At 45.4% G+C, this 13,480-nt stretch overlaps 1 protein-coding gene across 1 annotated transcript in view; it reads right to left on the bottom strand.

Moving 5' to 3' along the window:
- Positions 1 to 951: 951 nt before the first annotated feature.
- Positions 952 to 13,480, bottom strand: part of socs2 (suppressor of cytokine signaling 2) — a 19,905-nt gene continuing 7,376 nt past the window's right edge. Inside the window, exon 3 of the mRNA XM_072241699.1 lies at positions 952 to 3,297. Coding sequence (XP_072097800.1) covers positions 2,837 to 3,297 — 461 coding nt within the window. The 3' untranslated portion in view covers positions 952 to 2,836. The remainder of the gene's footprint in view (positions 3,298 to 13,480) is intronic.

The raw sequence follows: 13,480 nt of genomic DNA, 5'->3' as shown, positions 1-13,480 counted from the left end.
CTCACCAACAGAGCCACCCCACCCCCTCTGCCAACCTGTCTGTCCTTTCGATAGGATGTATATCCCTGAATATTAATTTCCCAGCCCTGGTCCTCTTGCAGCCATGTCTCTGTTATTCCCACAACATCATACTTGCCAACTGAGCTCAAGCCCATCCACTTTATTTCTTATACTCCGTGCATTCATATATAATACTTTTAATCTATTTAAAGTAATACTTTTACTCCCCTCACCTTTCACATTGATTCCTATTGCACTTGGCCATACTCTCTGATCCCTTCCTGAGCTTTCTGCCCCGTTAATTCTGTTGTCTTTCTTAACTTTTCTTATTCTCTCTTTCCCTTTCACTCCATCGTTATATTTCCAGTTCGTCTCCTCCTCCCCCCCCCCCAACTACTTAGTTTAAACACACCCGTGTACCAGTGGCAAACCTGCCTGCCAGAACGCTGGTCCCCCGTCTGTTAAGATGCAACCCGTCCCTTCTGTACAATTCATCCTTACCCCAAAACAGATCCTAGTGGTCCAAGAATCTAAATCCCTGCCTCCCACACCAGCTCCTCAGCCACACATTCAGATCCCCTATCTCCCTGTTCCTGTCCTCACCAGCACAAGGAACTGAAAGCAAACCGAAGATAACCACCCTGGAGGTCCTGCTTTTCAGCCTTCTTCCGAGTTCTCTGAAGTCACACTACAGAATTTCTTTCCTTCTCTTCCCGATGTCATTTGTCATTATGATGAAGACAAGCTCGTGGATGAGGGAGTTAAAAAGTTGCTTGAGACAAACACTCTTTGACCAAATAGCAAAATCATCTCCCCCCACCCCCGCCCCAACAGTAAGGCAAAGGCAAACAGACGTCCACATAACAAACATGTAAACTGGTACATAAGTAACAGGAGCAATGAGTATCAGTTTAGGGTGTCATTAAGCCACAAGATTGAAAAACATAACTGTTGATTTTTTAGTTATTTTATTCAGTAGAAATATCCCAAACAATACAACCCAAAGGGAACGTCTACTCAAAGGGTAACAAGTAATTGCTCGTTTAGGTTTCTTCAGGTCGGATCAGTTTAGGAATCACATTCCCAGTGGATCAGTTTTGCTGCTGCAATTCCTGAGTATCCCATTCCAGTAAAAGAACGACCAGAACAACTGGGTAAAGAGACTTAAGCGGTAGCAAGATCAGACAATACTCTACAAAAACAAACAGACAAATAGGAAACACACACAAAACACTAGAAGTACACAGCAGGTCAGGCAGCATCCATGGAGAGTCAATATTTTGGACCAAGGTCCTTCATCAGGACTTAAGAGGAAAGAAGAAAAAGCCAGAATGTGAAGGTGGGTGAGAGGATAGGTGAGACCAGGGGAGCAGGATAGGTGAGACCAGGGGAGCAGGGAAGGTGAGACCAGGGGAGCAGGATAGGTGAGACCAGGGGAGCAGGGAAGGTGAGACCAGGGGAGCAGGGAAGGTGAGACCAGGGGAGCAGGGAAGGTGAGACCAGGGGAGCAAGATAGGTGAGACCAGGGGAGCAGGGAAGGTGAGACCAGGGGAGCAGGATAGGTGAGACCAGGGGAGCAGGATAGGTGAGACCAGGGGAGCAGGGAAGGTGAGACCAGGGGAGCAGGATAGGTGAGACCAGGGGAGCAGGATAGGTGAGACCAGGGGAGCAGGATAGGTGAGACCAAGGGAGCAGGATAGGTGAGAACAGGGGAGCAGGGAAGGTGAGACCAGGGGAGCAGGATAGGTGAGACCAGGGGAGCAGGATAGTTGAGAGCAGGGGAGCAGGGGAGCAGGGAAGGTGAGACCAGGGGAGCAGGATAGGTGAGACCAGGGGAGCAGGGAAGGTGAGACCAGGGGAGCAGGATAGGTGAGACCAGGGGAGCAGGATAGTTGAGAGCAGGGGAGCAGGGGAGCAGGGAAGGTGAGACCAGGGGAGCAGGATAGGTGAGACCAGGGGAGCAGGGAAGGTGAGACCAGGGGAGCAGGGAAGGTGAGACCAGGGGAGCAGGATAGGTGAGAGCAGGGGAGCAGGATAAGTGAGATCAGGGGAGCAGGGAAGGTGAGACCAGGGGAGCAGGGAAGGTGAGACTAGGGGAGCAGGATAGGTGAGAGCAGGGGAGCAGGGAAGGTGAGACCAGGGGAGCAGGATAGGTGAGAGCAGGGGAGCAGGATAGGTGAGAGCAGGGGAGCAGGATAGGTGAGACCAGGGGAGCAGGGAAGGTGAGTGGGTGAGGGGGGGGATGAAGTGAGAAGCTGAGAGTTGATAAGTGGAAGAGGTGAGGGCTGAAGAGGAAAGGAGAGGAGAGTGAACCATGGGAAGGAGGAAAGCCATCAAAGGGAGATGATGGGCAGGCGAGGAGAAGAGAAGAAGGAAGGGGGGAGCCAGAATGGGGAATGGTAAAAGAGAGAAGGAGGAGAAGGGAGAAATTACCCATAGTTAGAGAAATCCATTATTCATGCAGTCAGGTTGGAGACAACCCAAATGAACTATGAGGTGTTGCTCCTCCAACCTGAGAGTGGTCTCACTGTGGCAGTGGAGGAGGCCGTGGACTGACATGTCAGAATGGGACTAGGAAGTAGAATTGAAATGGGTAGCCAGTGGGAAAATTTACATTTTGTTGTAGATGGAGCAAAGGTGCTCAACAAAGTGGTCCCTCTATCTGTGTCGCATCTCACTGATGTAGAGAAGGCAGCTCCAGGAGCCCTGGATACAGTAGATGACTCCAACAGACTTACAGCACAAACAGAGGAGACTTAGGCAAAGTTCCTGATGGGAAAGGCACTTTGAACATAAGTTCTCTCCTAGACTTCCTTTTCCATTAAATATTAAAAAATTAAACCTGATACTTGTATTCCAACAAGTACTCCTTCAGTTTGCTTGGTAAAGGAAGTTCATGAATCCTTTTGGTTGCTTTATGGATATTAATTCGGCAGAAGTGTTGCAGAGTGGGAGTCTTGTTATACAGCGGTTTGGTCAGCTGCAGCTGGACAATTCTGTTCTGTGGTGCCAGATGCTGGGCATTCTGTATCATCTGACATAAGATCACATAGTACTCCACCAAGTGGACCACACTGTCAAACTGCTGCAGTTTTGGTTTTGCAAGAATCACTGAGTCCAGTCTGAATTTGCCATCTTGGTACTCAATTCTCAGGTTGGTTGGTCCCCAGACAGTTTTTACAGAGATGGTGAGAAAATAATCACGATGTGAGCTATCCCTCACCAGAAATGTTCCTTCAGCAGCTTCCTTTAACTTCTCATTTGCTTCATTTGCATTAAGAGCTCCCCAGTACCACCCTGCAATAAACAAGAAATATATATATATATAAGTTGTATAGTGACTTCTGAAAACTCCAGGGTGATACCAGCACAACTTACCAGCTCACAAAATAGACAAAGAAATTTTATGTAATGTTCATTAGAAAAACAACATGGTTTACACAATGTTTTCAGCCACCAATTGGTGATACATGCAAGGATACAAGCCACATATAATGCCCTTGCTCATTCTCATCTGATGGAGACATACCGTAAGCATGATGTCAACAGTTCGGTCACGCTCCTTCCTTCACTTCATACTCTAGAACATTGATGACCACACTGGTGCTACATACCACTCTCACGCAACTGGAGGTTCCTTTGCTGCCATCTTCCACTGTCACATTCACAAGGGTACAGATCAGAAACAGGTCCTTCAGCCCACGATGTCTGTACTGAACGCGATGCCAAATTAAACTAAATCTCTTCTTCCTGTGTGCAATCCACAACCCTTCATTCCCTGCATATTCATGTGTGTATCTAAAAGCCCTTTAAATGCCTCTATCATATCTGCTTCCATCTCTAACCCGAGAAGCCCATTTCAGGCACCCACCCTCTCTTCGTAAAAAGATTTGCTCTGTGCAACTCTTTTTAAGCCCCCCTCCCCACCTTAAGTGTTCTCAAGTACTTGATACATCTACCCTGGAGAAAAAGACCCTATCTTTGACTCTCATAGTTTTATAAACTTTCTTGCTATTTATTGCAATGTTATTACTTAGGCTATTCAGTTCATTGTGTCCATGTTGGCTTCCAACATTGCAATCTCATCACTGATAATATTCCTTTTATTCCTTGTCCTGCAACCTCATTCTTTCTGACACACCCACCTGCCCCCTTTCATTATTTTGCCACTTAACTCCACTAAGGAGTAATGTATAGTGGGTATTCAATCCACAGCACTTGTACAGTCAGAGAGTCAAAGATCAAAGATACAGAAGATGTCGATGGTGCAAGCATGCACATGTAATTCTCCTTTCCATCTTACCTTTACCCTTTTTCATTTCAGATCACAGAAACATGCCCTTTGGCCCATCTAGTCCATGCTATTTATTATTCTGCCTAGTCCTGTCTACCTGACCTGGATCATGGATGTCCATGCACTAGTTAAAACTTCTCTGAAAGGTTGCTATCAAACTGGCATCCACCATTTCTGCTGACAACTTGTTCCACACTCTCACCGCCCTCTGACTGAAGAAATTCCCCATTAGGTTCCCCTTAAATATTTCACTTTTCACCCTTAACAAATGACCTAGCTTTTCACCCAACCTCAGTGGAAAAAGCCTGCTTGCATTTATCTTGTATATACCTTTCATAATATTGTATACCTCTACCAAATCTCCCTCGTTTTCCTACTTTGGGAATGTAAGGTAACCCTCTTTAATACAAATTAAAGTATTCCTGTTTCCTAACTTTTCCTCATTCTCAAAAAAAAGACCATTGTTCAGAAACAATAACTTCCTTCCCCACTGATGCTGCCTGACCTGCTGAGTTTCCAGAATTTCCTGTTTTCAAGAAAACTGAGTGGCAAGTACAAATGATTTCTAACAACAGTCAGAGTAAAGATTACTCAACAATTACATCATAAAACAATTAGACTATAAGATGAGAGCAGAATTCAGCCCATCTAGTCTGTTCCACCATTCCATCATTTCTGATCTATTATCCCTCTGAAATCCGTTATTTTGCCTTCTCCTTGTAATCTATGACACCTTTACTAAATGGAACAATACAATCTCTGCTTTGAATATACCCAATGATTTGGCCTCCACAGCTGTCAGTGTCAATGAATTCCACAAATTCACCACCCTCTGGCTAAAGAAATTCCTCCTCATCTCTGTGCTAAAGGGACGTCCTTGCATTCTGAGGCTGAATAAATAAATATGGACAAGGTAACAGAGAACTGGTGTTGACAAAATAATGACTTTTGCAAGGAGTCAAGGGCAATTTCTTGCTCTAAATGTGTTGCACAAAGTATTTCCAGATGTTAATTCTCCTGACTTTAATCCCTCAGATCCCATCGTTCATCTACCAATAAAGTCTACCTAACAGGACTCAAGCCAACATTCATAAACGCACCAGTGTCCTCACATATGTAACACTGCTGCAACATCCCTCGGCTTCCATCCGCTGCCACCTATTCAGCCATGATATTCATATCTTTCCAGTTTATGAGACACACCAGCAGAATTCCATCTTTCCATACAGACAAGATGGCACACCAGGTACAATAAGAACTAATTAACCAGACTTGGGGAAGCTTCACCTGCATGTCCCAAATTCACGCAGAAGACCACGCTGGTCATTGCCAGTGGTGAGGAAGTGGCCTGCAACAGAACTGAAACCACCTCATCTTCCTTTTCTTCTTTTACCTCCTCCCCAACACACATCGCTTTGTGATGCAGAAGATGTCGATAGTGCAAGCATGCACCTGTAATTCTCCTTTCCACCTTACCTTCACCTCTTTTCATTTCAGATCATCTGGAAGTGTAACTTAGCCAGAACAATGAGACACTATTGATTAAGATGTACTGTCGTTTGATTTCATTCTCGCAGTAACCAGTTGGCATTGACACAGAACATAATTTAGATTGTGGCATTGAGGTGAGATTTGCACAAGGTAAGACAATGGCAGGTGTATCCTGCGGTCAAGACAGTGGGAAAAAAAGGCAAGAGTGTCAGTCCATGCCGAGCGAGTTTTGTTGCAAACCATAGACTGTGCATCAACTAAACCATCTATTACCTGTGTTCAGATTCAGATTCAGATATAGATTTACTTATCACAGGTACGACGAAACTTAGTGAAATGCGGCATTTGCTAAAATAGCCAACACAACCTAGCAACATACTGGGCAGGCCACAAGTGTCGTCACACATTCTGGCATCAACATAGCATGCCCACAAGGCTCAGCAGAACAACACAGAGCACAACAAGCAGCAAAACAGCAGCAAAACAAGCCCCATTCCTCCATCACACCGCCCACCCACCCACACACATGGACAGCCTTCAACTCCAGAACAGGTTCCTACTTCCATTCTGCAGGGTTCAGCCATCAGGCTTCAGGTTCAAGACTACCGATTGACCTATCGGATCCAATCTTCAGTATCGACCCCTGGACTAGCCGATAGCGGGACCCTAAGCTCCTGGCTCGAACTCCGGGTGTGCTGACTGACTGGTCCTCGTGTGTCTCCGTGCCTCCTGCTCACATGGAACGGTGTTCGGTGGCCTTCAAGGCAGAGCAGATGCCTGGACTGTGGATGCCCTTCGCTGGACTTTGAAAGCTGAAACCAGAGCACGGTACAGAGGCCTGACCTCTAACCCCTCCACATCTCTGTCCCTAAACACTAATTTGACCTCGGACTTCCCCACATCACTGTCCCTGAACCCCAACCTGACCTCTACTCCCCTCTCTGTCCCAAAAACCATCCCTACAAACTTAAAAAGAAACACCTGTCTGAGGCACGATCTGAATGGAGGCTGCAGCTGGGCGCCATCTTGATAAAACTAATGCAAGGCTAATCGGAGCATGGCCATGGGTATGACAGCTCCTTATCACAAAGATCCAGCAGTGGCAAGGACATCACACTGACACCTTACTCTGGAAGAGCCCAGCAACGTGGAGCCTGAAATCATTAAGTGCAGCCTTGCCAGCTGTGTGTCACCCATCTGCGTTTGCCCTTCACAGATGTTTCTGTGTCCTGCCAACAGTTTGGTTTTCAACATGTCTCGGCAATCCTTTTCAGAGCTCTGGACCACTTTCATTGCTCCGTTCGAGAAGCATACTAGTAGAAGTTTGTTGGTTTTCACCATGAGGAAATCTACATGCAAACGTGCTCAACGTCCTGCGATACAGAGGATGTCCCTTGCACAGGACTTTGCGTGGACCATCTCTTCTGTGTAGAGGCGGTTTCAACTCCAGCTTGCAAACCCAGTGTCGGGTGCCAAAGTTACAGATTCCATTTTAACACAAGTAGCAAACTCCCGTAACCTGCACTTCCACTGGAAGCTCCGACTTCCGGCTTTACAGCTTGAAGATATCAGAGGAGTGGAACAAGCTGTTCTCCGGCCAAATTCGTGCGGAAGGCCATGCTGGTTTGCCCCCTGGTTGAGGGGCAATAGTTCCATGGAACACAAACCTGCCGTCTGTTCTCAGTAAGATGGCTGTACTTCTCCCAGGTGTATCCTGCACTCAGGACAGCAGAGCAAATAGCAAGACTGTCAGTTCATGCTGAACGAGTTCAGTTGCAAACCACAAACTGTGCATCAATTGTACCTGTGTTCAGATTCATTTCTTTATCACATGTACACCGGAACTTAGCGTCGTTTGCTAAAACAACCAACAATAGCCAGTGAATCTTTAGTACTGTACGTGTAGTTCACAGTCCAGCCTGCGAGGGCTTCACCACGGAACGTCACCAGCCGTACAAGTCAGTGTGTGAATTCTAATGGAATATCATCGACCTGAAACATCAACTCTGTTGCTCTCTTCTCAGGCGCTTCCAGCATTTCTGCTCTTATTTGTTTATTATCAACTTTACAGATCGTCTTACCTTCACAGTTTTTTGAGTCTCTGCAACCCGAAGTAATAGGGGTGAATAATCATCCCGCCCCCGCCCCCGCCCCCGCCTCTCCGCTACCAACACCACCACACGGAGTGCAGCCAGTCCCTCACATTTGTACTTCCACCCTTGCCCTGAATGGCAGAACGGTTTTCACCCAATCCCAAATGTCTTGGGGCAGCACCATGAGCACCCGAGCAGCAGGGCATGGGGAGTGAATCTCCTGTTATGGGCAGCCTGTGGCGCTGGGGCGGCCAGGCGCCGACAGAAGGCCGACCGGGACCTGAAAGGTTCACTTTGCATCAGAAGTCATTCACACAAAACTATTTCCAATGTGCCATTCAAAATGCTGGGGTGTTGTTATTTTAGCGAGCGATTTATTTAAAGTTTATTCTGAAAGTTCTCGAAGACACCGTACAGTGCGGTAGAGGCAGACTAAAAAGAGAAATGGATTCAATGCAGAATATGCTGAAAATACTCAGCAAGTTAAAGAGCGACCTGAAACATGAAACTCTGATCATATTCACGAAGGATTTGCTGCTCAGTATTCAGTTGGGGTTCTTGTTCTCTGGATTCATATTATGACGCGTTACACCCCGCTCCGGGCAGCGCTCTCTAACTGGCTCCCCAATTTACCTCCCTCCTGCGTCTTCCGTCTGTCTCCGCACGTCATCAGCAAGATAATGAGGCAATGCCGGATTCCAGCAACACACATACAAATTGCTGGTGAACGCAGCGGGCCAGGAAGAGGTACAGTCGACGTTTCGGGCCGAGACCCTTCGTCAGGGCTAAACTCGCCACCATGCAGGATTCAACTCGCCACCGCGACCCCTCATACATTCCTGAGCTGATTAGTCTCCTCTGAAACAGAGCAGGCAGCGGGGGCATTGTCTCAGTTCGCTAATGGTCTGCCCCATCGCATTGTTTCAGTTCGTTAACGGTTTGCCTCATCACACTGCGAGTGGCACAATGGCATTCATTGTGTGCCAATGCACCAGAATCATCAGTCAATTATTATCAAATCACAGCGGTGGGGGCAACCAGTGACCCACTGAGTGGGGTTCAATTCCCACCGGAGCTTTTACCCTCTCCGTGATCGTCTGGCTTTCCGTCACGTCCCAAAGGCATACAGGTCAAGGTTAGGGTTAGGGTTAGCTGCGGGCATGTGATGTTGGCGCCGGGAACATGGCGACACTTGCGGGCTATCCGCCCAGCATAATCCTCGGACTGTGTTGACGGATCCGATGGTGCGAATGTTTTATGAGGACAGCTTGAGCCTGCTAAGCTTTCCTCTTCAGAGTGAAGGAGGATGAGGTGTGAATTGATACAGGTGCACAAGATGATAAGAGGCATAGATTGATGAGACAGCCACAGACTTTCTCCCCAGGCTAATACAGTACTGGGTGATTCGAGGGAAGTATACAAGGGATGTCAGGGGTAAGTTTTTTTTCACACAGAGATAGTAGGTGCGTGGAACTCGCTGCTGAGGATAGTGGAAGCAGCAGAAAAACAGGGACATTTAAGAGAGTATTAGATTAGATGAGCGCTTGGAGGAAGTAAAAATGGAGGGCTATGTGGAAGGGAAGGGTTAGGGTAGGTTAAAAGGGCCGAAGGGCCTGAACTGTGCTGTAATGTTCTATGTCACTAAGACCCCTTTTACTACAGCTTAGAAACAGCATCAAATAACCCCGAATCATTTCTCAGTTGCAGTATTTCGTCAGACTTCACACCCAGTCTCACCTTAGTGGTGAGCTGCCTGTTGCTATTGGAATATTAACATTTCAGCATTTGTAATCAAAGAGTCCAAAAATCAAACCAGTGAAGAACAGAATATTCTTTCTCTGAAATGAGATTTGTGACGCACTCTCAGTCATGTGCAGAACATGCCAGTTACTAGATATTCCATGTTACCAGAAGAGCCCCAGGACTTGGGAGGAGAGGACGGGGACAGGTTAGGATGGGTGGAAATCATATCAGACCTTGTGCCACCCGAGGTGTTGGAGATGTTCTATATGGCCTCATAGGAACTTGCAAAGAGATAGGACAAATCCTCATATATTGTAGCATTCTTGGCTAGAGACAACTGAAGAACCCTCTGTCCACACCAGCACTGTACCTGAATGCCCATTTCTATTTTTACCCACATTCCTTAATTTATAAAATGTTTTCCAGAAATACGTTCCTTTTTTAAATTGAGGAATGGCTATATTTTAATGTGTTATGGTTATAGACTGATGAAACACTTTATTTTGATTGTAGTCATAAAGACATAATTTACATCATCCCTTTTTTGACGGGTAAAGCACAATATTGAGAAGCTTTCATACACACTCAATGGCCGCTTCGTTAGGTATACCTGTGCATCTGCCCGCGAATGCAAGCATCTGGCCAGTCAATCATTTGGTCGTGACGTAAAGCACGCTGGCGAGGTGGGTTCCGTTCTTCAGAGCAAACATCACACTGGGGAATAAATGTCAGCTCAGTGACTTTGACTGTGGAATGATTGGTGATGTCACACGGGGTACCTCAGAAACTGCTGATCTCCTGGGATTGTCGCACACAACAGTCTCGGGTTTACAGAGAACGGTACGAGAAACAAGTGTCATCCAATGAGCAGCAGTTCAGCGGGCATAAACACCTTGTTACTGGGAGAATGGCCAGACTGGTTCAAGCTGACTGGAAGACGACAGTAACTCAAATAACCACGCGTTACAACAAGAGAGTACCTCTGAATGCACTACATGTCCTTGAAGTGGAGGGGCTGCAGCAGCAGAAGACCACGAACATGCTGAAATACACTCCGTGGCCACTTTATTTGGTTTAGAATTGAATCCACCAGGACAACTGGATGTGCGTGTGAACTTGTTTCCAAAGTACCTACTTTTAGACCTCATACAGGTAAGTAAAACAACCTGCTTGCCAGAGTAAATTTATCTGAATCATTCCATTTATAGAACGGAATAGATTTTAATATCTCCAGTACACTTTGTCATGGATTGGGAAATTTGCCAATGAACTTGAGACAAGACTGAACATTTCTTCCCAGGGTCATTTAAAGTTCAGAATGGTTGAAATGACTAAAAGCTCAGGCTTCCAGAGTTTCCCTTGGGAAACATTTTGCAGATAGTTGCTGCAATAGTGGATAAATTTCAAATGGACGGCATTGGAATTAGGAGCAACAGACACAAAATGCTGGATGAACTCAGCAGGTCAGGCAGCATCTACGGAAATGAACAAACAGTTGATGGTTTGGGCTGAGACCCTTCTTCAGGCCTGGAAAGGAAGGGGAAAGACACCAAAATAAAACATGGGGGGGGGGGGTTGGGGGGAGGAGGACAAGATAGGTGAAGCCAGATAGGTGGGAGAGGTAAAGGGCTAGAGAGGAAGCAATCTAATAGGAGAGGAAAGTGGACCATGGGAGAAAGGGGCACCTGAAAGGTTGACTGTTCATTCACGTCCATAGATGCTACCTGACCCGCTGAGTTCCTCCAGCATTTTGTGTGCATTGCTGTGCCATTTGCAGAATGTCTTGTGTTTATCAGAATTAGGAGCCACCATGAATGTTTCCAACTTAGTCAGAGGAGAAAGGCAGTTACCAGTCAGGGCAATCGAGCTGTGCTTTTCTGAGATCTTGAGTTGTACAACAGAGGTGAACAACACAATTCTAGAGCAAAAGAGAGAGCAGGGAACATTTTAATAAAAGCACTGGTACCACAGCAAGGTTGGAAACAGGGATCTGCTGAATGAAACTCAGATTCCTGGACTGATCAAAATCAAGTACCCGAAAGGCTGTGGATAATGTGGAAGGCAGTTATTCCCATCTACAGCCTCCTTCAAAGAGAACTACTCACCGTGAAAACTGGTCGCTGTATTTTGTCCTGATTTACTGACAAGATGTGGGCACTCGTCATAATCATTTCTGAACTGACAAGTTCTGGAGTCATATGCATAGTGGATCAGAGCTGGTATGAATGGCAGGGACCTTTCCCTGGAGGATATTGTTTTTGCAACCATCATTTGTTTCATCTAGCTTCTTATCCCATTGTCACTTCAGTTAAAGTCTGCTGAGGTCAAGGTGGGATTTGAACACTTGAATCAATGGTCCAGTCTTCTGGACATATTTCCAGCCAATTAACCACAATGCTGCTGTGTTCATATATTAAACACTAATATGAAAATTACCACTCCTTTAAATTTCTGTTTCTGTGTCTTTCCAATACAAGGTCATGTCCAGAGAGCCTTAACTGGCAAATCACAATTAGGTTATTTACCAAAATGCCAACCAATGTCACCATCTCTGACAACAACAGCCAAAGTCAAAAAGCCATCAGGAGGCATTGTCTGGTCATGAACACAGCGATGGAGGAAAAGGACATTGAGGTGGTAAGCAAACGAGTGGCCACTGCGAAACTAGCTGCCTGGGAAACTTGCTTTGAAAGTGTGACCAGTAGTGTCCAACACTGGAAATACCAAATAATGAAATCTGAGCTGCTTGCATGACCGCCTCACCACCGAAGTAGCTGAAAGGGAGAAAATTACGATATTCTAGGTGAAGGAACGGGGGATTGAAGTTTACTAGATCCTGTACCTGTGAGCAGGCACAATGGACTGGATTGTTTTCTTTGCTGTGAGATTTTACATTTCTCTTCCTTTAACTTGATACAAAGCGAGCTACAGTACATCTCCAGGTTTGTGTGCCTGTGATCGTAATGTAATGGCACTGTTTAAGCAGACAGCAAACTTCTGGGTGGGGAGGCAATGATATTACTAAACATTAAAGATAATCTTACATTACACCTCATACTTGTCATGCTTCCTTGCAATGATGTGTTCGTGAATACATTAATAAGAAAATACTTTGATTAATTGAGCTGCAGTAGGTACAACTCTCAGTGAGAGGTTGAGTCATTGGAAGGAACTGTATTAGTTAATTCTGCATTTTAGGTGATAAATTATTTAATAAGCATAAACCTTTTCATTAATAATGAATAATTTAATCTATTCTTAAAATATGAGAAAAAAGAAATGAGTGATTATATTCTAGTTGGAATTTTCCCACGACTTTTGTCTTTCAATGCAAGGATGAAATAAAATGTTATCATATCCTTTGTTCTATTCACAAATATTCTTCAAAATTAAACGTTGTTTCACTATTGATTTTACATGGATGGTCATCCAGTCCATTTGATAATGTTTTGAAATTGCTACGATGATTTATAGAGTTTAGTTGGCCATTATATCAATTTAACTGGTGGCTGAATGCTGGATTGCTGTGTCCACCAGGAGCCTTGTATTAATATTAAGCTGATCAACACTGTTAACCTACTGTGGTGAAGAGCGAACGTGCCTGACAGTTCAGTATGTTAATTAAAAGATCCAAAATGTTGAGAGAGCCCAATCGCGGGGTTCCAGTACATTAAATGGGAATTGCAGAAAGGGAACATTAACTATTGGTGCCCATGACTACTCAAACCTTATAAATTCTTGGAAATATCAGGGTGTTTTGTGTTAGGGTGTGGGAATAGATTCCTGTTTGTGTTTTCAGAAAAGGAACATAGCATGAAGCTGCTACACTGATTTTAATCCATATTCAACAATTTTATTA

Source organism: Mobula birostris, chromosome 23 (genome assembly GCF_030028105.1).
Source record: "Mobula birostris isolate sMobBir1 chromosome 23, sMobBir1.hap1, whole genome shotgun sequence".
In the NCBI taxonomy this organism is placed as follows: domain Eukaryota; kingdom Metazoa; phylum Chordata; class Chondrichthyes; order Myliobatiformes; family Myliobatidae; genus Mobula; species Mobula birostris.
Note: the sequence above shows the minus strand (reverse complement) of the source record. Positions and strands in the feature narration are given on the sequence as shown.